Raw genomic sequence first — 22,448 nt, forward strand, 5'->3', positions numbered from 1 at the left:
GATACTTCAGCCACCAACCTTTCATGGATGACTATATTGAAAAATAGCATTTTGAAAAAACACTACACAATAATAATGAAAAACAAATACTCAGAATCACAGATATGTTACTCAAGTTCTCAAACTTTAACACACATAAAATGCCAAGGCACTTTTATTGATTTAATTTATTTTTTTCTAAAAAATATTTATTTAGTTTTCAATTTTACATAAAATAGTATTAGAAACATTTTATGGGGAGAGAGCAATAGGGAAGAGATAAACGAACAACAGTGAATGCATCATTTTTGGAAATCACCATGATTTCTGCAAGCATAATAATAATAATAATAATAATAATAATAATAATAATAATAATAATAATAAGATGATGATGATGATGATGATGATGATGATGATTTTAGTCAAGATACTTTGCTTCCTCCAAAAATGTCTGAAGCTTCCCACACATTCAAGTATCTTGCTCATGTAAGAAATACTGGCGAGAGGGCAGCAGTTGTCCTATACCCAAGGAGGTGCTTATAGCCTCCTTCAAGACAGCAGGCACCTCCCCTCAGACCCACCCACCTAATCAGTCCATTTCTGCTAGATCTGAACAGCCAAGAGGGTCAAGTTTGCATGTGATTGGATGGACGGGTTCAAGTCTCCTGTCCAAATCCTCATGCTGCAACAAGTGAAACTGTTCCAAGAAAACTCAGTATAGCACACTGGACAGCTCCCTAGATGTCATGATAACTATAGCATCAAGTTCTATGCAAATACAGTAGAGTCTCACTTATCCAACATAAACGGGCCGGCAGAACGTTGGATAAGCGAATATGTTGGATAATAAGGAGGGATTGAGGAAAAGCCTATTAAACATCAAATTAGGTTATGATTTTACAAATTAAGCACCAAAACATCATGTTATACAACAAATTTGACAGAAAAGGTAGTTCAATACGCAGTAATGCTATGTAGTAATTACTGTATTTACAAATTTAGCACCAAAATATCACGATGTATTGAAAACATTGACTAAAAAAATGCGTTGGATAATCCAGAACGTTGGATAAGCGAGTGTTGGATAAGTGAGACTCTACTGTACAAGTAAATTTCTCCTCAAAGCACTTAGCAAATTTATCACAGCAGGCGTCCAAGAACTCTTACCTGTCAGCATTGAAGTGACTTGGTTGCTCATCGATACTTCTTGTTGCTTCATAATGCCTAGGGTAAATATGCATAAGGATTAGTTGGTTACATAAGAACAGAAACTTATTTGACTTCTGTTACAGCATGAAGAACAATAGTTTCCTATATTGCAAAAAAGAAACCCAGATTTGCAGCCCTGAAACAGGAAATTGTAGGAGAAGCAGAAGATGGGTTAGGAAGCCAGACCTGTTCTTTACTGTACAATTGATGGTCACAGTGTCGAGTTTTTTTTAATTATTTGCAATTTAAAAATAAATTGCTTCTGTAAGATAGATACTACATTTCTCATGCCCTGTAATACATTTTGGCTCTAAAGGGACAAAAGCATGGAAAAGCAATTTTGTGGAGTTTGATTGTATGATTCATATAACAAGACACACAACTAGTTGTCCTTTTGAAGATAACTAATTTGCAAAATAATAGAAGACACAAAACGGCATTTTCAAAATGTACTCTCTTCCATCTAATGTTTGTGCATCCCGTAAGGATAATAGAAGGCTGGATGAATTCTATTTTACCAATAAAATAACTTATTGGGTCTATTTATAATTTATTTGACCCCAGTCATAGACCATAGAAGTTCTTCTTGAAAGACAACCCTTAGAATTACACAAGCCCTCATGAATTCTGCAGTATCTGATTTAAATTAGTAGTGAAGATCTAAGTATCTTCAGACAAATTAGTTATATATCATCTGTCTGCAAAAGGCATATACTGTCTTGATGCCATAAATCATATAATTAGTATTAGATTATCTGCTATTTTAGGAGTCTGGAACACAGCTAATGGAAAATATTTGATCCATCTTTTCAATTGCAGTTTTTTTTTTCAGTAGCTGCAACTGTTTTCGGATCAGGAATTTGTTGGCGGCATAGTTGACAATGCTGTGGCCTAGCCTGTGAATGCAGGGCTTAACAAAATATTCTGCAAATCACTCACTCACTGTAACACCATGAGGAGAAGATGCTTTGAAGAGTTTTAAATGAGGTAATGGTACATTAATGACTCACTCTTCCAGTTTATTTCCGTGCTATACCAGATGAACAGAGCAGCAGTGATGGAACAGAAATCTAAATGTATTTTGGATTGAATATTTTTCCTCAACCTTAGATCTGGTTAGGGAAAGGTAAATTAATAATGACAAGGATTCCATTACTGCACAACAGTGTTTCCTGTAATATCTGTAGTAACAGAAGTTCTGATGCCAACCAAACAAAAGCCTACAAGTGAGTCCCCCGTATTGTAATTGGCACTACAATAATGACACACTCCAGCTTAGGCACAATTTAGAAGCCAATATCAATATGTTATTATGTAATTATTTTCTAACTTTTGTCTTGCTCTTTTTAAACTGTTTAGTGTGAATAGATATTAGCCGCCTTGAGTCCCCATGGAGAGAAAGACAGGATATTAATAATAATAATGATAATAATAATAATATTTTTCTAGACATATAGGTACTATTTCAGATTCTCCACATTATTTTCAGGTAAGAGGTGCTTCCCGATATACAGTAGAGTCTCACTTATCCAACATAAACGGGCTGGCAGAACGTTGGATAAGCGAATATGTTGGATAATAAGGAGAGATTAAGGAGAAGCCTATTGAACATCAAATTAGGTTATGATTTTTACAAATTAAGCACCAAAACATCATGTTATACAACAAATTTGACAAAAAAAGTAGTTCAATACGCAGTAATGCTGCGTAGTAATTACTGTATTTACGAGTTTAGCACCAAAATATCACGATGTATTGAAAACATTGACTACAAAAATGCGTTGGATAATCCAGAACGTTGGATAAGCAAGTGTTGGATAAGTGAAACTCTACTGTAATAATGAAATCTCTTTCTCTCTCAACATGCACAAAACAGTTCCCACTGCTCATTATGAGCGATAGAGGATCAGTGCTCATGTAAATCCCATCCACAAATTGAATGAATTGATCTGGCATTTACTATTTCAGTAGTTTTTGTAAGTCAACTAATTCATTTTATTTTCACATGCTTAAATATATTAATGGAATATGCATTTTTTCTTCGTGTACTCTGTGAATGCACACTAATGGAGAGGCTGCGCCTGCGCAGGTCCCAACGGAAACTCTTCCCAAGCTGAAGTTTAAATTTTGGCGGTAGCCACGCCCCTCCGTTCCCGGAGGGCATATAAGGCAGCCCTCGGCGTCTCCTCCCCAGTTCCTTTTTTTCCGCCGCAAGGTTCACTTCGGATTCTCATGTCTACGACTCGCTTCAAGCGCTGCACTCAGTGTGCCGCTAAAATTCCTGATTCCGACGGCCACGCCAAGTGCCTCTACTGCCTCGGAGAGGCACATGTCGTCGGTACCTGCCGCTTCTGCCTGGCCCTAACGGCTCAGGCTAGAAAGAATAGAGCCGCGAGGCTTAGAGCGGCGCTTTACGAAAAATCGCTTGCCCCTGAACCCGCTCCGTCGACTTCGGGCACGAAGCCGCCGCTTAATCCGGGTTCGATGTCGGCTTCAACAGCTAAAGCCCCTTCGGTCTCGTCTAAGGCGTCCAGAGCCTCCAGATCGTCTAAGGCCGCTAAACCACCGTGCACACTCACCACGGCTACGGTGACAACGCGTTCTGGCCGGGTCGGCCCTTCCTCGACATCGAGCTCGGTGGCTTCCGTATCTTCGGCCCGATCCCATCTTGGGGCTCCTCCGTCGACCTCTGCGATGAAGATCGCCCTTAAAAGGGCTCACGAGGAAGCTCGTCGGACCCAATCCGACTCAGCAATGGTCCCTCCCACGCCGGGAAAATCCCTGAGGGTGCCATCAAAACAACCACTCGCTAAGAAGAGGGCAACCCAACGCTCTTCCTCTTCTGCTTCCTCCAAGATGGACGTCCTTTCTTCGGCGACTTCTTCTAGAAGGTCCTCTCCGATCGCTCCTGCTCAGCGACCTCGCCAAACTTCTCCTCAGCAACTTTCTGATGGCGAGTTGCAGGACTCACCCCACCACTCCACTCAGACAGTGGTCAGGGTGCCATCTCCTCGACCTGCTGTCTCCCATCGTCAGTCTCGCCAGCAGCTTTTTCCCCCGACCTCGACACCGGAACGGGGTAGACAGACCACTTGCCTGGCTCGAGCGGCCCAGGCCTCGGCCTCCAAGGATACTCGGCTTCAGATGGCTTCTGCTCTTGAGGCTTTGCCGCCACCAGAAACTGTGTTGTCATCTCCCCCCCAGTCCCCTCAAGGGGCTGGGGACGATGAGATCGATATAGATCGCCGTGATTCAGCTCTCTCGGCCTCGGTGGTATCCTTAGGCCTTGATCTCTCTCCTCCTCATGACGCCTATGAGGTGGACCCTCCTTCGCCTACCGACAACATTCGGGCTTTCTCCGAACAAATGATTAGAATGGCCGACGCCCTGGGTCTAGAAATCAAACAGACTTCCAAGGCAGTTACTGATCCAGTCTTCAAACGGGTCCAAGCCCAGGCCCCTCCAGCCACGCTGTTGCCTTTTTTGCCTTATCTCCTAGATGTCATCCAATCTTCGTGGAAGACTCCTTCCTCGATCCCTCCTACCTCGAAGAGAATCGAGTCTTGGTATCGTACAGATGACGACACTTTAGAATGGCTTAAACACCATCCCGACCCGAACTCCATGGTCGTTAAAGCTTCTCAGTCTTCCGGCCGTGAATCCACTACCCCTGCAGACAGAGAGGGCAAGAGGTTCGACGCGGTCGGTCGAAAGCTCTATTCCGGAGCTCTTCTACTCTGTAGAATGGCGAACTATGGGGCCTGTATGGGGGCATACCAGCAGATCCTTTGGGAGAAAGCTCAGCCCTTCTTCTCTAAATTGTCGGATGAAGACCGGTCCGTCATGTCCACCCTCCAGCAAGAGGCCGATTCGTTAGCGCATCATCAAATCCAGATGGCTAAGCATACGGGCGACACGGCCGGCAAGATGATTGCCCACGCCATTGCTATTCGTCGCCACGCCTGGCTGAGATCTTCCGGTCTGTCTTCCTCCTCGAGGCAGGTCATCGAAGACCTCCCCTTCGACGCCATGGGCCTCTTTAACTCTGGCACCGACGACAAGCTAAAAACCAACCACGATTTTAAAGTTCTGGCCACTAAATGCGGCGATCAACCCCAGGTTCACCGCACCAAGTGGTTTCCTCAACGCTTTCGTCGCTTCCCGCCTCCTTCTTACCGCCATCAATCCTTCCGGCGTCCCTCGGTATCAAACAACCAAAATCGCCAGCAACCCCGTCGGGCCCCTCAGCCACAAAGACAACGCGGCCGAGCCACCCCCACTGCTGCCCAACCTCTCCGGCGTTCCTGACGCCATCTCTCTTTCCAAAGACTCTTTCTACGGTACCGATGCAGATCTCATGCCTCCACACCCCTCCCTCTCACCAAATCAACCTCATGGTCTCTTTCTAGACCGCCTGGCTCCCTTCTTTCACCGGTGGAAATCTATTACTTCAGATGCCTGGGTTCTCAAAATTGTCCAAGAAGGCTATGCCTTAGAATTCGAAGAACTCCCGCCCACGGGCCAAGTCCTTCTCTCCAACCCTTCTCAAGAAATTCTCGCAGAGGTCGACGCCCTTCTCGCCAAGGGGGCTATTCGGCCTTCTCCATCGGTACAGGACCCTCAAGGCTTCTTCTCCAGATACTTTACGGTCCCGAAGAGGGGTGGGGGCCTCCGCCCAATTCTGGACTTACGCATGCTCAATGTCTTCATACGTCCAACCAAGTTCAGGATGGTCTCCATCGCCTCCATCCTCCCGATGCTTCAGCGCGGAGACTACTTCGTGTCTATAGACCTTCGAGACGCCTATTTCCACGTGGCGATTCGAGAAAACCACAGGCGCTTCCTTTCTTTCAAAGTTCTCAACCAGACCTACCAGTTCACCGTTTTACCCTTTGGCCTCGCTACGGCCCCAAGGGTCTTTACCAAAGTCGTCGCTGTCGTGGCTGCCCACCTCCGGCTCCAAGGGATCACAGTCTTTCCATATCTAGACGATTGGCTTCTGGTCGAATCCGACCCTGCCCTTCTCCGACGTCACGTCGACTACACCCTCTGTCTTCTAGAATCTCTCGGTCTTCAATTAAACCACGACAAATCTCACCTCGCCCCGTCGAACAAAATCTGCTTCATCGGCGCCCTGTTCGACTCAATTGCTCAAACTGTCTCCCTTCCGTTCGACAGGTTTCTAGCTCTTCGCCAACAAATCATTTTCTGCGAGACCCACCGGAGGGTTCGGGCTCGATCCATCCAGGTACTGCTCGGCCATATGGCCTCCACAGTCTTCACGACCCCGTTCGCCAGGCTTCATCTCCGGCCTCTTCAAAGGTGGTTCATAGACGCTTTCAAGCCATTCCGCCACCCCAACTCGAGGTTTCTCTCGGTCCCGCCTCACGCTCGTCGGTCGCTTCTCTGGTGGAAGTCCCTCTCCAACGTTTGCAGGGGTCTTCCGTTCCACCCAATTCCTCCCTCCACTTCCATAACCACGGACTCATCCAACTTCGGCTGGGGAGCCCACATGAAGGGTCTCACTGTTCGGGGCCTTTGGTCTCCCTCCGAGAAGGCAAATCACATAAACTTTCTCGAACTCCTTGCTATCTTCAAGGCTCTGAGAGCCTTCTCACGCCTGATCTCCCGGACATCTGTACTCATTCAGTCAGACAACACGGTAGCAGTCTTTTACATCAACAAGCAGGGTGGCACGGGTTCAAGGAAGCTGATGCTCCTCTCCTCCCAGCTGTGGCATTGGTGCATAGCCCGCAACATCCAAATCTCGGCGATTCACCTTCCCGGGATCCAGAACAACTTGGCAGACGCCCTCAGCAGGATGACGACTTCCTCCCACGAGTGGATGCTCGACCCCGAGACTCTTCTCTCTCTTTTTCTCAAATGGGGCTTCCCCACTCTAGACCTTTTCGCTTCTCCCGAGAACGCTCAGCTGCCCCGATACGGGGCAAGACTCCCCCCGTCCTCCTCTCCAGGCTGCCTGGGAGACGCCTTTCTTCTGGACTGGTCGGCGGAACCGATCTATCTCTTTCCGCCCTTTCCTCTGATACCGAAGGTCCTGCAGAAACTCCGGTCGGTACCTACGTCGGCGATCCTGATAGCTCCAGCCTGGCCTCGTCAATCTTGGTTCCCGGCTCTTCTTCATCTCTCCAAGGCGACCTTCTTCACTCTACCTCTTCTGCCACACCTCTTATCCAGGGAGAACGGCCAGATCCTCCACCCGGATCTCCCCTTTCTACATCTCACTGCTTGGAGGATTCTCGCCTGACCTCCCTCCCGCAAAACCTACAGGAGGTCCTCCGCGCAGCTCACAAACCGGCTACAACCAGAGCCTACACTTATAAAGTCTCTCGCTTTCGCTCCTTTCTTCGCTCCCGAGGAATTACTGTTTTTCCAACCTCGGTACCGATTGTACTGGACTTCCTTATGTCTCTGGCAGACCAAAAACTTTCTCTTGCTTCTATGAAATCTTACCTGGCCGCTCTATCCTGGTGTTTTCAACAACATGGTAGACCATCTCTATTCTCCGACCACCTTGTCAAGACCTTCTTGAAAGGATACAACAACATCTGCCCACCGACTCAACCTCCTACTCCAGGGTGGAACCTCGAGCTTGTACTTTCTCAGCTTACTGCCTCTCCCTTTGAACCGCTGGCTTCGACCGACCTACGTCTCCTTTCTTGGAAAGTTGCCTTCTTGGTGGCCATAACCTCAGCGCGCAGACCCTCGGAGCTGGCGGCCCTTCGGGTCGATGAACCCTACCTCCGTTTTCATCACGACCGCGCCGTTCTCCGTCCGGACATCACCTTCCTTCCCAAGGTGGTCTCTGCTTTTCACCTTAACCAGGACATTGTCCTTCCCGCTTTCTTCCCAGACCCCTCGTCTCCCCTTGAGCGGAGACTGCACCTCCTTGATGTGCGTAGAGCACTTCTGTTCTACCGGGACCGTACTAAGGACATTCGAAAGACCCCAAAACTTTTTGTGGCCCATGCCCCAGATAAACTGGGCAATCCTATTTCTTCTCAAAGACTCTCACACTGGATTGCTCAGGCCATTGAACTGGCCTATGAACTAGCCAAAAGACCTCCTCCCCCGTCGGTTCGCCCACGTTCGACGAGAGGTCTCTCCACGTCGACTGCCTTCCTAAGGGGCATTTCCCTGGACTCCATCTGCAAGGCAGCGATCTGGTCTAACCCCCTTACATTTGTGTCTCACTACAGGTTAGACCAAAAAACTTTGAAAGATGCCGCCTTTGCTAGGGCGGTTTTGTCCTCATGCTTGTCCTAACCTTCTGCATTTATGACTTCTATGTGGGTGCTTTTTTCTCATGCGACCCTCTTGTTGTTTTTCCTGTTTGGTACATGTTTGCACTACTCTCCTGATGATCCGTGCCTTATTGCTACTGCCTTCCCCCTTAGGGGAATGATGTTTTCCTGTTTTTTTCACATGTGCTCTTAAAGGGTTATGTCATGCCTTACCGAACTGCTCTCGGTGTTTGGCGTGTGTTTGATGCAATACCTTAATGGGTCCTTGGACCAGGGTTTTTTGATATTTTCATGTTTAATAAACATATGTTTGGACAGTTTTCTCGTTGTCAGGGTTTGCTTAGCCCGCCTCCGAGACCTAAGCTTGCTAGTCTCCATTAGTGTGCATTCACAGAGTACACGAAGAAAAAGGACAGGTTGCTTACCTGTAACCATGTTTCTTCGAGTGTACTCTGTGAATTCACACAAGCCCGCCCTTCCTTCCCCTCTGGCAAACCCTCTTCCTTTCTCGTTGCCTTTGCGGCGTAGGAACTGGGGAGGAGACGCCGAGGGCTGCCTTATATGCCCTCCGGGAACGGAGGGGCGTGGCTACCGCCAAAATTTAAACTTCAGCTTGGGAAGAGTTTCCGTTGGGACCTGCGCAGGCGCAGCCTCTCCATTAGTGTGAATTCACAGAGTACACTCGAAGAAACATGGTTACAGGTAAGCAACCTGTCCATATATGGCTAGGTATATCAACACCACTTTCCAAAGCCAAAGCATTCAAAATGTAACACAGACCTTTGATACTGGGACCTTTGTGCTGTAATGCCTTTGGCTTTTTCCATTTGTGGTTTCTGTTCTGCCTCTTCTTTATACTTCAATCCCTCCACACCATATCCCGTGTCCCATACATTATATTCTTTCTTGGACTGCAACTGTTGGAGATTCCTCTCTTGTTCTGCTTGCAAGGCTGCCTCTTCTTGCAATTGTTGGAACTTTCTTTCTTGTTCTGCTTGCAAAGCTGCCGCTTCCTGCAACTGTTGGCGCTTCCTTTCTTGCTCAGCTTGCAAGGTTGCCGCTTCTTGCAACTGCTGGAGCTTCTGCTCTTGTTCTGCTTGCAAGGCTGCTGCTGCTTCTTCTTCGTCTTGCAATCTCTGTGCCTCAAGACGTGCCAGTTCTTTTTCCTTCTTCTCCTGTTCTCTTTCCTCTTCCCATTCTCTGTTGGCCTCAAAATAATCGTTCTTGTCACTTCCATTTGTCCCCCATGAGAAAGCAGGTGGTTCCTGTGCACTTACTGTATTTGAGTGCAATATAGTCTGCTCCTAAAAGAAAGTGCAAGAACAGGACATACAAAAAAATGAAACATGTAGAACAGGGGTGTCAAACTCATTTTCACTGAGGGCCACATTTATGGTTGCCTTCAAAGGGACATTTGTAATTATCTGTATAAATGTAACTATGTTGCCCTGGCCTTGAAAACCTTGCAGGCCATATGAAATGACATGGCGGGTTAGATTTGGCTTGCAGGTCTTGCATTTGACATGTATGATGTAAACAAACCAAATGGTTTCCAATTTGTAAGGGATCAGGCAAGGCTGTGGTTTATCATCTTATTTAACTTGTTGGGTGAAGTTGGAGGAAGGAAGATCAACAATGTAAGTTAGCAAATGATATCATACTTCTAACAGAATATAGAAGACTTGGAATGGCTTTTGAAGAAAATCAAGGAAATGCAAAGACAGGTTTACAGTTGAATGTTAAGAAAACAAAAAAATAATGACCACAAATTATTTAAACAACTTTAAAGTAGACAATGAAGAAACTATGCATAGTTGTGAAATCTGGACTATGCAGAAAGCCAAGAGGAAAATAACTCATTTGAGATGTACTGCTGAAAGAGCATTCCAAGAATATCATAGGTCTTTGAGCATATCAGCCCTAAGCTCTTCTTTAAGGTCAAGATCATTAAATTAAGGCTGTTATACTTTGTGTATATCACAAGAATTGACTAGACTGACTAGAAAAGGCTCTAATACTTAGCAGAATGGGAGGCAGTAAGGAAAGAGGATCAGCACATTACAGATTGATAGACTCAGTCAAGGAGGCCATAGCCTCATGGTTCTGTTAATGACATGGTGACTCGGGAGTCTCTCATTCATTAGATAAGTCAATGAGCAACAATTGTACTCTTATTAATCTCTTCCTGCTTGGACTTCCCACATTCCTAGAGGACTAGCACAGCTGATAATACCTCAAGCCAGGACCCCATCCCACTAGGTTACCTTGGAAGCCCCTCCTCTGACTAACCTGACACCAAAATATATTGTAAAGGAGAAGTTAGTAGAGGAAGTCATTGGAAGAAAAATTAGGATATAAAGGTGATTACTGATATTGGTACTTATGAACATCATTATTTGGTTTCAAAAATGTCAAATCACAAATGGATAGCTCTCACCTCATTTAAATATTTGCTGTTTTCCTTTTCTGCCTCTTGTTGAGCTTTCAGCCATTCTTCCTTCAACCTCTCTTGTTCACGCTGGTATTTTTCCTAGTTTGGTGTACAAATAAACTTAATTACATTATCATTTTCTTTCAGAATAAATGTAAACTGTATTGTAAATAACAAGATAAATCCAAAGTGGTAAAATGGTGGTGCATCATATCCTTTGATTTCAATAGAAGAAGAAATAAATGTGAAGGACAGGTTAGCAGTGATGGGCTTTATATAGCCCTTGCTCATAAACATTTTACGAAAACAGAGTAAAAATCAAATTTTCATTTTTAAATTTAAATTTAGGAAATCACATTCTCTCAGCCTCAAGAAGGCAAAGGCAAAGGCCCTTCTGAACAAAACATGTCAAGAAATCTCCATGACAGATTCATTTTAGGGTTGCCATAAATTGAAAATGACTTAAAAGAATGCAACAACAGGCTTATTTGAAATAAATTGAACACAATGTGGTTAGTTCCCAAATGAACATACATGCATAGGTATAATATTATCCCATTTAGTATTCATGATGTGAGTGTTGATATTTAAGTACTGTACTCTAAACGGCATATGGTATGCTCTTAGATGCCTAGCAAGCAAATAACTTTTAAAAAATTAATTGGAAATCTGAAGAGTATTTGTTGCTGGCATAAATAGAGGGACAGTTTTATTTGATGGCCTCAGATATGTTCAGCTTGACAGAGTAATCTAGAGTAAAGACTACGATCATGGATTTTGTGTCATTAAAACTCATACTTGAAGTAAGCGCTCCTGTTCTGCCTGCCACTTCTCCTGCCTTTTTCTTTCTTCTTCTTGATCCCAGGTCCAGCGGCTAGGGGCACTGATGGGTGGGACTGGGAGCTGCAACACATTAGAAACAAAAGTTTAACTACAAACATGTGTTTTATTTAAAAACCCTTTAACAGAGAAGCAACCGTACATTTTAGATCAGAACTTAACAAACAATATGGTATAAAGATTTCCAAATCCTGTATTTCCCTTGGATGTCCAAAATATGAATGAAAAGACAAGGAACTATGAATGTCTTTCCTTGCTGACACTAATTTCTATGTTTATCTCTTACCAGACTCACAATCCCACATCCCTTCAACTAATTTGTCCAGAGAACTAAATCTTGAAAGTAGAGAGGAAAAACGTAGGGTGGAGGGTGGCATATAGAACGAATGTTGTAAGCAGAAGGATTCTGTCCCTCCCATGATGGCCTCTGTCCCAGGTCTGCACATAAAAGGTGAGAGGACTTTGGGAAGGCTGTGTTTGACACATACACACTTTTTAAAATATATAAATCCTAGTAAGAGATAGAGGTTAACAATACGCTGGCCTTGGTTCTATGAGCAACAGTTAGATTTGATAAGGAAAAAATCATTTAAATAAGATACTTCGCAAAAATATGAGGGACTGTTTAGTTCACAAAGCTAAATATTTCATGAAATGTCCTTTTCACACCTGAAGAAGATGTGGGACTAGGGAGATAGAACAACACTTTTTACTTCAGGGAGTGATTTTGGAATAATTTTCATGATTATGTACTACACCTTTCTGTTAGGAACCTCCGGTGAAACAATGGGTTAAACCTTTGTGCCAGCAGGACTGCTGACCAAAAGGTTGGTGGTTCGAATTCGAGAAGCAGGGTGAGCTCCCATCTGTCAGCTCCAGCTTCCCCTACGGGAACATAAGAGAATCCTCCCACAGGATGGTAAAACATCCGGGTGTCCCCTGTGCAACGTCATTGCAGACAGCCAATTTTCTCACACCAGAAGCGACTTGCAGTTTATCAAGTCGCTCCTGGCACAAAGAAAAAACATTCCTGTTACATATTACTACAACATTGTATGTTACAACTGCTTTTTATTAATTCTTATTTGCAGAAATACTTTGTCATTACATTCTATTACATTACTATACTATTATCTCATACAGTAAAGCAGCATTACTTACATCAGGCATTGCAGGTTCTGAGCCTCCTAGAAGATTTAAAGTCATCAGGAGAGCATTTAAAAAGGGAAAAAAGTTTGTTAGTGTTACTCAAAAGATACCATAAATGATATAACAAACTGGGACCCCTAGTTCCCTTTATCAGGCCAAAGACTTAACAAATGTCTGGAGTCACATGAAACAAAAACAAAAAAAACATACAAGCTTCTTTATGTTCTGGCTTTGACTTTTTATCATCAGCTGGACATACCAGACATATACAGCGTACATGGAAAGCAATGAGATAGTGATGGTATGTATGTGACCCACCACATCAAGAGCAAACTCAGGGAAATCTGTACTTTTTCCAGACTGCCTCTGAGACCGTTAAAGGAGTATTTTATCAGGGATCTTATATTTTCTTATCTTCCACAGCTGTTCCTCCTTTAGAAGCTTCTGCCCAAACTATGTAAAATAATTATGTGGGTTCTAGGAGCACATGTGCATGATGGCTGTATGAGGGATAAAGGCCTTACATATGCCCTGAAAGATATACTGAGATGTTTGAAGGCGGTATAGATAATTTGAAATAAGAAATTATATGGCCACTAATACATCTTAAGACCAACTCATTCCACCAGGAGAATAGGAGACATAGTAAGTCCCTGCTAAGTTGGGAAAGCTTCCCAAACAATAAAATGAATGATATTGTCAATATCAAAACTCAAAAGAATATCCAGAGACTCCACTCCTCTTGCTTCTCTCACCCTGAAAAAGGTGCTAGCAGAAAGTGCAAAATAGCTTGAATGAGCACAGATCTCCACTGTAATGACTGAATGCAAACTTCTTCAGCTTCAGCAGTCCTTCAATCTCAACAATGAAAAATCCTTCAATTCAACAATGAATCTTCCTCATGCTTCTGAAAATTAGGCTACCAAGCCACCTTTCCACACACACACACACACACACACACACACACACACACACACACACAAACTTTCCAAACTCTGGTTCCATTGGGCAGTAGAGACAAATATCACCTATGATTGTAACCATACATAAGTATTGCTTCATGCTTTTTATTCTTTGTTTAAAAGCATATTTGTCTCCACTTTACCAATGTGACACACTGTCCCTACCCCCCAAGTACTTTCAAAAACAGGGTGGTAACTACAAATTCACCAGCTGGATAAGCAAGGGTTTGCCACCAGCACAGCTAATAAAAATTGACTTCTACCACAACAGAATACCACTGAGCTGAAAGGTCATACATATGTACTATTTTTGAAGTACAGGGATGTGTATCTTTTTAAAAAATGCTGAACACAAATTTATCTTCCCAACAAAAGGTCATACTTAGCATATATTTCACATGTCAAGTTGTACTTAATTCTTATGTGCTCTTCCTAGATCTCTCTTTATGCAGTGCCAAACTCAACAATATGTATCAAATGGGTGGTGCGCTCTTTGCTCCCTTTTTGATAGTTTTATTTAGATTTAATGGAGCTGTAAGCCAGTGCAAACGGCTTCTAAAAAGTTTAGAATTAAAATAAAAAAACTAATTTAAAAAAATAAAAACCAATGGCTTCCCTATCCACACACACACATACTGGACCTAACAATGGAGAAAATGTTCAACTTTCAGAGAGTTTGCTATGATACTTACATCACTAGAAGCAAATAATAAATCTTATTAAATATTGTGTTATAACGCGAAAGAATTAATGTGTTCACAAACATTACGCCCAAGGGTACTACAATATTTGTGCAATTCTTTCCAAACAACAGAGAATGGGCACTATTTGTTTATAGGAAAATTAATAAATGTTGTAAAGATGCCAAAGTTGTCCTTTTGAACATACTGGTATGCAGACTTCCTGAAATGGAAGATGAATTATGACAGAAGGCATACAGAATCTGCTTAAAGAACAGGCATGCATTTCCTAAACAATACAATGACAATGTGGAACAAATTCTACAGAACTTGAGAGCAAGTTCCATATTTTTCCAGCAGCCTTTCCTCTGAAGCACGTCCTCTTTCTGACAAAGTTCTACGAGGGAAGATGGACCGGTATGAGTAGCCCCAGCTTTAACTTGCTATTTACTCCCTCAATGGCTTTGTAAATAATTCATGAAAAAAATGCTGTTACAATAGTGGGCTTCTCCAGAGGTATACACAGAAGTTTGAGATGTCTGCTTTACTCCTATCAAATACAGCAAGTGATGCAATTTACTCAAAAGCACATTTCTCTAGTTCTTCCAAATAAGGCCTAAGGGGAACATTTTGATATTTTGTACAGAAAGTTTACTTTTAAGAAAACTAAATTATGATAAAAAAACTTTGCATATTCAAGGAAAACAAGACACAAAATAATATATAATAACGTTATAGTAAAAGTGATGTGTTGTCTTAATCACTACTTCAAAACACTCCAGGTGCAGAAAAATATTGGAATATATAAAACAGCTGGATGCAAATTACTGAAGTGGAAATGAATAGAGTGAAATGTAACATGCAAAGCACAGCAATAGCAGCTTTGGAAGACCGTGACAAATCAATGAAGGCCAAGAAATCCTGCTTTTTCTATTTCTTTATTTTCTTTTAGAGAAATGTTTAACATTTGCCAATTACTATGACAGATATATTTTCTTTGTTATTCCACACTTGCTTGCAAATTTCATAAAATTAAATCTGAAAGTCTCTTTCAACATAGCATTTTACCAAACTAAATTTTAATAGTTTGCTCAGCATTGTGGATTGTTGTAGAAAAGCTAGAAATCTCAACAGGTTTCTGCACTCCACGCTTTCCTGCAGTGGGGACAGCATTTGAACACATCAAGAGAGTAAAGGTTTAAGATATAGAGGAACACACAAAGCCCATTACCACAAAGGTAGACCCATGAACTGTAAGAAAAACCTGATGATCCTGGGGAAAGAATGGAAACAGTTTAAGCTAGTTTGGAATGACAACCACCAGTGATCAAAGAAGCTTAGAACCCAACACCAGAGACTAGTTAAGAATGATGTACAGAGGGGAACAATTTCATGAAAGTACATGAAATGTTGGCTTTGGAGTTTGGTTTTACCTTGTTCAAAAAACTGTGATCGTCTTTTTAAGTTTTTCAAAGAAATAGGTTCTGTGTCTATTTGAAAAAAATATGAAGATACAAAAGATGTGAGACTGGTGCGGACTGGTTTTATTTAATCTCCATCCACTGAATAAACAACTATTTAGTGCACCCAACTGAAACTGTATTGAAAAAAACATCTTAACCACTTGTTAACAGTAGCACACGATTCTATGAAGCACGTCATAGGTTTAAAAACATACGAGAGAGAGGGCCTTCTCAGTGGTGGCCCACCGACTTTGGAACTCCCTCCCATGGAAAATTAAACAAGCCCCACACTGTCCTCCTTTCGTAGGGACCTGAAAACTTGGGATGTTTCTGCTTGCTTTTGACAATGCCTAATCTCTAGTCATAAATGCCCAATCCCTAGGTTCCACAATAATATGCTGCTCTCTTCACTTTATCCAGTACTTGGCCCTATGATATGCAGCTTGGACTACCCGATGTCCGGCCCTTTTATAGCCTGATCATGCCCCTTGAACCACGGCAATTTGTTTGAGTATTGATTACGCAGCTGTTTTATATTCTTATGTTTTATTAAATGTGTGTGTTTAACCATATTGTTATATTTAACTATGTTCTATTTTAATTATGTTTTTTCTTTGATGGATTGTTTGTATTTCTATCTATGGGCATTTTGTCCCATATGTAAGCTGCCCCGAGTCCCTTTTGGGAGATGGTGGTAAGGTATAAAAATAAAGTTATTATTATATACCGCCTGTATCTCTGTATCTCTGAATGTCAAGTCTTTTAGACAGGGCTGCTGTGAAGATCCCACAAAAGGTGCCCTGAATTCCTTAGATAAAACATGTCATACAGAAATGTGGAAACTAGAGACCTTACCACATTGGGATATAATCTGTTTATATCAGTATGCATCCCATATTTTTTTAGGACTGGATGCATACTATAGTGAGACGGGATGCATACTCTCCTCATCACACATGATTATTACGATTCTTATGATTTGAAAATACCGCGCTTTGACTCATCACACCACGGAAGGCTGGCTCCTTCCAATCCATTCAAAACACCCCCTACATCACTCTATGAGGTTTTAAAATGTACTGTTGCTGATGGGATGCTTATAGATTTTCCTATCACACACAAAAAAAGCACTTTAGCAACTGAAGAATCTGTAGTATTTTTTTAAAAAACAGGATGAGAATTCCGTTTGCAAACAATCCGTTTCTGTGATGCTTTGCAGACAAATTTGACAGAATACTGACGGGATGGGGCAAATGTCATTTGATGAGACCCATTCAAAATCATTCTCATACAGTCTCTGAAATGGAGCATTTCCTAATGTGATAAGGTCCTATTAAATTTAAAGTCTGTAAAGATATTTGCTTGTCACTACACAATTTAATGTTCACAGACTGTTTATTCTAGTTGTCTTTCAAGAAGTTTATAAAGGACTACCAAGTATTTTCCAACAAAAGCTGGCTTTTAGTCAATTTTCATAGGGACCAGCACTGTGTGCCCTTATGCGGAAGGCTTCACTTCAAATCCTTAAGCTATAATGCTAGAATTAGAAAAAGTTCACATGTGCCCAGGCACCATTTGCATACCACGGCAATATATAGGAAATACAAGGGATCACTCCCACATTTCTGTTACATGTCATAGTACCCTTCTTTGGTGTTCCTTAAAAGGCTAAATGTTTACGGCGTCATGAGACATAATAGCAAACAGTCTGTCTTGATTGCTTGACATTGTCTTTCAGAAAAAGAAGGCTTATAGAATATTGCCCCTTCCTCAACAAAGAAGCTGAGACATAGACAGCAGAAAGCACACAATATCACAAGCTTGCTACAACCTTCACTCCAAAAGTGGCAGCTTAGTGTTAAATTTCTGCTTTTCCCCCTTTCTTTCTTTCTTTCTTTCTTTCTTTCTTTCTTTCTTTCTTTCTTTCTTTCTTTCTTTCTTTCTTTCTTTCTCAAATCTCTCTTCCATAGTCAATCATGCAGAATAAATGAATTGGCTGTAATGCTGTTAGCAGTTCTTTAAACATACAATACCTCTCAAACAAAAGCCCTATTTGCCTTTGGTACATAGCTACACTTACAAAAATTACGTTTTTGTGGGAAAATCATGTTGTAACTGTACCCAGTGTATCATTATTTCAGGTATAAAGCAATTCCAAATATATATTGCTTTCCTTAACAACAGACAGTTTCTATAATAAGCAAATGAAACCTGTGATGGTTTTTACCTTTTTGCTCATTAGAACTGGTATCTCCTAGCAATCCATTGACTTTTGCTTCTGAAGCCTGAAAGCATAAAGTTAACATACCATTATAATTCTATGGCTCAAACATCACCTCTTGCTGAATTGTGCAAGGAGATAACATCTGGTTGTCGCACTTCTGAGACGCCATGAGACCTGAAGTATTAATGACTAGCTGAAAGATGATGCCTTGAAAAGCTGTAATGGTCATTTCTGTACTTACCACTTAAGATTCCATTTAATTTTATGTACATATTATAAATTACACTGAGCAAACCTCTTCTGAATTACCACAGTAAAAATGCAGGAGAGTGAAGGAGAAAAAGTTGAGAAGGTATTTACTTTATAATTGGTGCTGAATTCTATTTACGTCTTGCTCATGGTGAAACAGAAGAGTTCAGAGTAGCATCACACAGATGCAGAAATGGCCAGCCAAAGCTTTTAACTGTCTGAGCTGAAGCACAAGATTGTGCCCCATCTTTATTCCATGTACATACACTAGTTGGAAAGCTAGTTCGGTTAAATTAATAATTTTCCTTAGCACATTAATATGTCTCTCAAGGAACTAAGGAATTAACTCTCCTATATTAGTAAAACACATATCAAAACATTTGGGCTAAAGCATGTTTACATAAACCACAACTGTGTTTAACTTTTCTAGCTAGACATAGAATACATTTGACAGTAACCTTAGGTAATACATTTTCCTTAACATAAACAGAATTTGGAAGTGCCTTAACTTTTGATATGTCTAGATTATCTAGGCATGGGTTAATTTATATATCTCCCAATTAAATGGTTCTCTGTACTTGCTTAATTTATATTCAGATCATATCCACAAGAAGCCGGGCCGTGGTAGAGGCTCCTTCCTTGGAGGCTTTTAAACAGAGGCTGGATGGCCATCTGTTGGGGGTGCTTTGAATGCGATTTCCTGCTTCTTAGCAAGGGGTTGGACTGGATGGCCCATGAGGTCTCTTCCAACTCTACTATTTTATGATTCTATGATTCTAAGCTTATGTCTAGGAACTGTTCAAATAAATAAGAAAACCCACAATGTATTGCTTTGCTACACAGAAAAAAAATATGGATTTAAAAAGATGGTTGGGGCTAACTAAAGACAATTCTGTCTCTATGCAATTTCTAATTATCTTGTACTGTAATGCAGTAACAAAATATATCGAAAGTGTAGTGTCTGGTATTCAACTTTCATCAGTGTCCAAAGAATAAGAAACCTCTCCCACAAAGAGAAACAGACACACATAGAGAGACATGCACTCACTTCATTCTGGATATTGTTGTGAGAGTCTTTCTGAGATGATTGACTTTTGGGTGAAGTGTGGTCTCCAGACGTTGCATCTATCCATTTGTTTTCAGGTGTACCTACAATGTTGGTAGCCATACTGGTCAGATTGAGGATTTTGTGCCTTGCATATGGCAGGGAAGGCTGGTCTTTGCCCCAGTCTGATTGGCATGTGGAGACCAAACAAATTAAAAAAGTAGGCAGGAGGATGTCAAAGTATAAAAGAAAAAAATTAACAAAAATTCATCCAAACAAAACAGAAAAAGAAAAAAGATAGGAGGAGAGCTGGAGAAAGAAATGAATTGGAATTTTAATGTTTAGAAACTGGTTAGGGCTTTTATGAACAGACCGCCTTCCCTCTAAAAAGCAACTGTTAGTCAAACGCAGGCACAATATACAGTAGCAAGTTTACTAATACTTTACACAAAAAAGCAAGTATAAATTACAATGGTATACTACAGTATTTCTTCAACTGTAAGATGCCATCGATGGTAAGATGCACCCTAATTTTTGTATCACCACCACTACCACAAATACATAGGATGCACCTGCAATTCTAAAATACGCCCCATTTTTGGAGATGTCTCAGAATTGAAGAAATACTGTCATTTCTTCTAGAAAGAGCTTTAATTTCAAGAGGGTAGAAGATCAATTTCTTTATATATACAGAAGCTCTTGCTGCTAATGGAGCCACAGAACTAATAAAACGCATTTGTTTATTTTGTGAGAAGGATAGAAAAAGGAAACAGTGGGGGGTCTCTTTTTCTGAAGCCTGTTAAGCACAAGAAACACCAAAGTACATTTCTTCTCAACAGGTTTCTCTCCAGTTTAAGGCACGTAGACTTGCTAGTGCAGGCATACACATTTTACATAGCAACAGCATAAAAACAAAACCTTTTAAAAGCCACAAAAGCTAAATTCACCAAAGCAAAAATACTAACAGAAAAAAATATTTTGTTCAAAAGGAGTTGTTGCAACAGGTTTTGGGAATACAGGATTCCTCCACCAGAAGAAATTTACAAAGAACAGGCACCTTGCAGATCATGCAGTCAGCCCAAGCAAGAACTCACCCTTCTTTCCATATCGCCTGACATCCATGACAAGGGATCCTGTTTCTAGTGAACCTTTGATTGCTGTGTCCCACTGGCTTTGGTCCATGCATGAAACATCTGCACCATTGAGGGACAGGATCTCATCCTCAACATTCAACTGACAAAAGTCTGCAGGGCTACCTAGAAGGAGGTAAATAAAAGAGGACATTCACATTTACACCTCCAACTTCATAGTAATAATTAAATTTAAAAAGGCCCGGTTGAAATAAAATTATTTTTTGTACCAGGAAACTATTTCTTCTTTACATGAACCCTCTAGGCAAGACAGTAGGATAACATTATTAGACTCCAGTGATTACACTGGCCAACAAATATTTGCTGCCTCAAATATCAGCCCTGTTTCTGGGTATATTTGATGTGCTGATTCCAAAAATGGCACCAGTTCCCCCCCCCCCCATCAGCTCTAGTTTTTGAGATACAGATGCCATATATTAGTCACCATCTGCTCACCCATAGAAAATCATGATAACCTTATCGAAGAAACTAGAGTGGCTGTAGTCTATACAATGCAATTTTCTAAATCAGCACCCCAAATAGCCCCAGGAACAGACTTAAAACCTAAGACATCAAACGTTCTTTTTGGTTGGGCTGTGTTATTACCAACATCTAAAATCTTTGTTAGTAGATGTGTGTCTGTAATCTAAGAGGTTTTGATCATGACAATCAACATCAAATAATTGCTATTTTTATTTGATTACTTAGTAGTTAAAGGTCCCCACGGTGGCATTATCTTCCCATGGTGGTGGAACGGTGCACTCCTCTGAAATACAAGGTCATGTGATGGCAGCAGTGCTACTGATATGATCTATCATGTCAGACAGCCTTTTGCTAAACATTCAGATTAAATGTGCTAAACATCTACTAGGTAGAAGCAGCGGGGAGAGGGTGGATTGACTCTGGCATGGGGTCTTTCAGAGACAATAGCAGTGGCAGCCTAGCTAAACCTTGAGAGTATAGGGCAGAAGAAAGTGAAGATAGACCACTCCTGAAACCTTGAAAACTCTAAGATGAGACAGCCTAAAATAGAACACAAGAATGTGTCAGAAGATGAGATACCCATATCAGAAGGCAATCAACAAGTTACTGGGAAAGAGCAGAAGAACATTCAGAGGTGAAAGGAAAGTTCAGAGTTGCACAACACATATCATAGAAAGATGGAATACAAGTTGCATGAATCAGTGGAAGTCACACAAATGGAATACCCCCAAGTATAAGCACCACAATGCTTGGAGTGATTGAGTTAAAGTGCACAGGAATGGGGCATTTTCAGTCAGATACTTACACAGTGTTTTACTCAGGAAGTGAACATCTAAGAATAAATGTTGTGGCAGTAATGGTGAGAACAGACACAGCAAGAGCAATCAATGCAAATTCTAACCAATTCATATCAATAAGCTTTCAGGGAAAATCTATCAATATAACTATAATCCAACTTAATGCTCCAACCACAAAAATACAGTAGAAGAAAAATTTGAAAAAATCTATGCTAAAATCCAGGAGGAAATTGGGTATACACAAAAACAGGATATGGTGGTAATCACAGGCAACTGGAACACAAAATTAGGAAATGTAGCAGAGCCAAACATAGAATCATAGAATCATAGAATAGTAGAGTTGGAAGAGACCTCATGGGCCATCCAGTCCAACCCCCTGCCAAGAAGCAGGAAATCGCATTCAAAGCACCCCCGACAGATGGCCACTGTATGAAAATTTGGTCTAGGATCAAGAAATGAAGCAGGAGAGTGGCTGACATTTTTATGTCAACAGTTTGTCCATTGCAAACACATTCTTCAAGCAATGAAAGAGACAATTG

At 41.6% G+C, this 22,448-nt stretch overlaps 1 protein-coding gene across 8 annotated transcripts in view; it reads right to left on the bottom strand.

Moving 5' to 3' along the window:
* The window catches only part of lmo7 (LIM domain 7), a 198,804-nt gene that overhangs the window by 13,810 nt on the left and 162,546 nt on the right, over positions 1 to 22,448 (bottom strand). For 4 of the 8 annotated variants that reach the window (XM_008106878.2, XM_008106887.2, XM_062975565.1 and 1 more), the window contains 9 exons: positions 20,594 to 20,755; positions 19,503 to 19,684; positions 18,209 to 18,266; positions 15,952 to 16,008; positions 12,889 to 12,914; positions 11,686 to 11,790; positions 10,894 to 10,986; positions 9,237 to 9,760; positions 1,150 to 1,206 (listed from right to left, as the gene is read on the bottom strand). In XM_008106878.2, the coding sequence (XP_008105085.2) occupies positions 1,150 to 1,206; positions 9,237 to 9,760; positions 10,894 to 10,986; positions 11,686 to 11,790; positions 12,889 to 12,914; positions 15,952 to 16,008; positions 18,209 to 18,266; positions 19,503 to 19,684; positions 20,594 to 20,755 (1,264 nt within the window). Of the gene's footprint in view, positions 1 to 1,149; positions 1,207 to 9,236; positions 9,761 to 10,893; positions 10,987 to 11,685; positions 11,791 to 12,888; positions 12,915 to 15,749; positions 15,792 to 15,951; positions 16,009 to 18,208; positions 18,267 to 19,502; positions 19,685 to 20,593; positions 20,756 to 22,448 lie in introns of all 8 variants that reach the window. The other 4 variants (XM_008106882.2, XM_016992286.2, XM_062975563.1 and 1 more) reach the window with 3 other exon arrangements.

This window comes from Anolis carolinensis, chromosome 3 (genome assembly GCF_035594765.1).
Source record: "Anolis carolinensis isolate JA03-04 chromosome 3, rAnoCar3.1.pri, whole genome shotgun sequence".
Classification (NCBI taxonomy): Eukaryota; Metazoa; Chordata; class Lepidosauria; order Squamata; family Dactyloidae; genus Anolis; species Anolis carolinensis.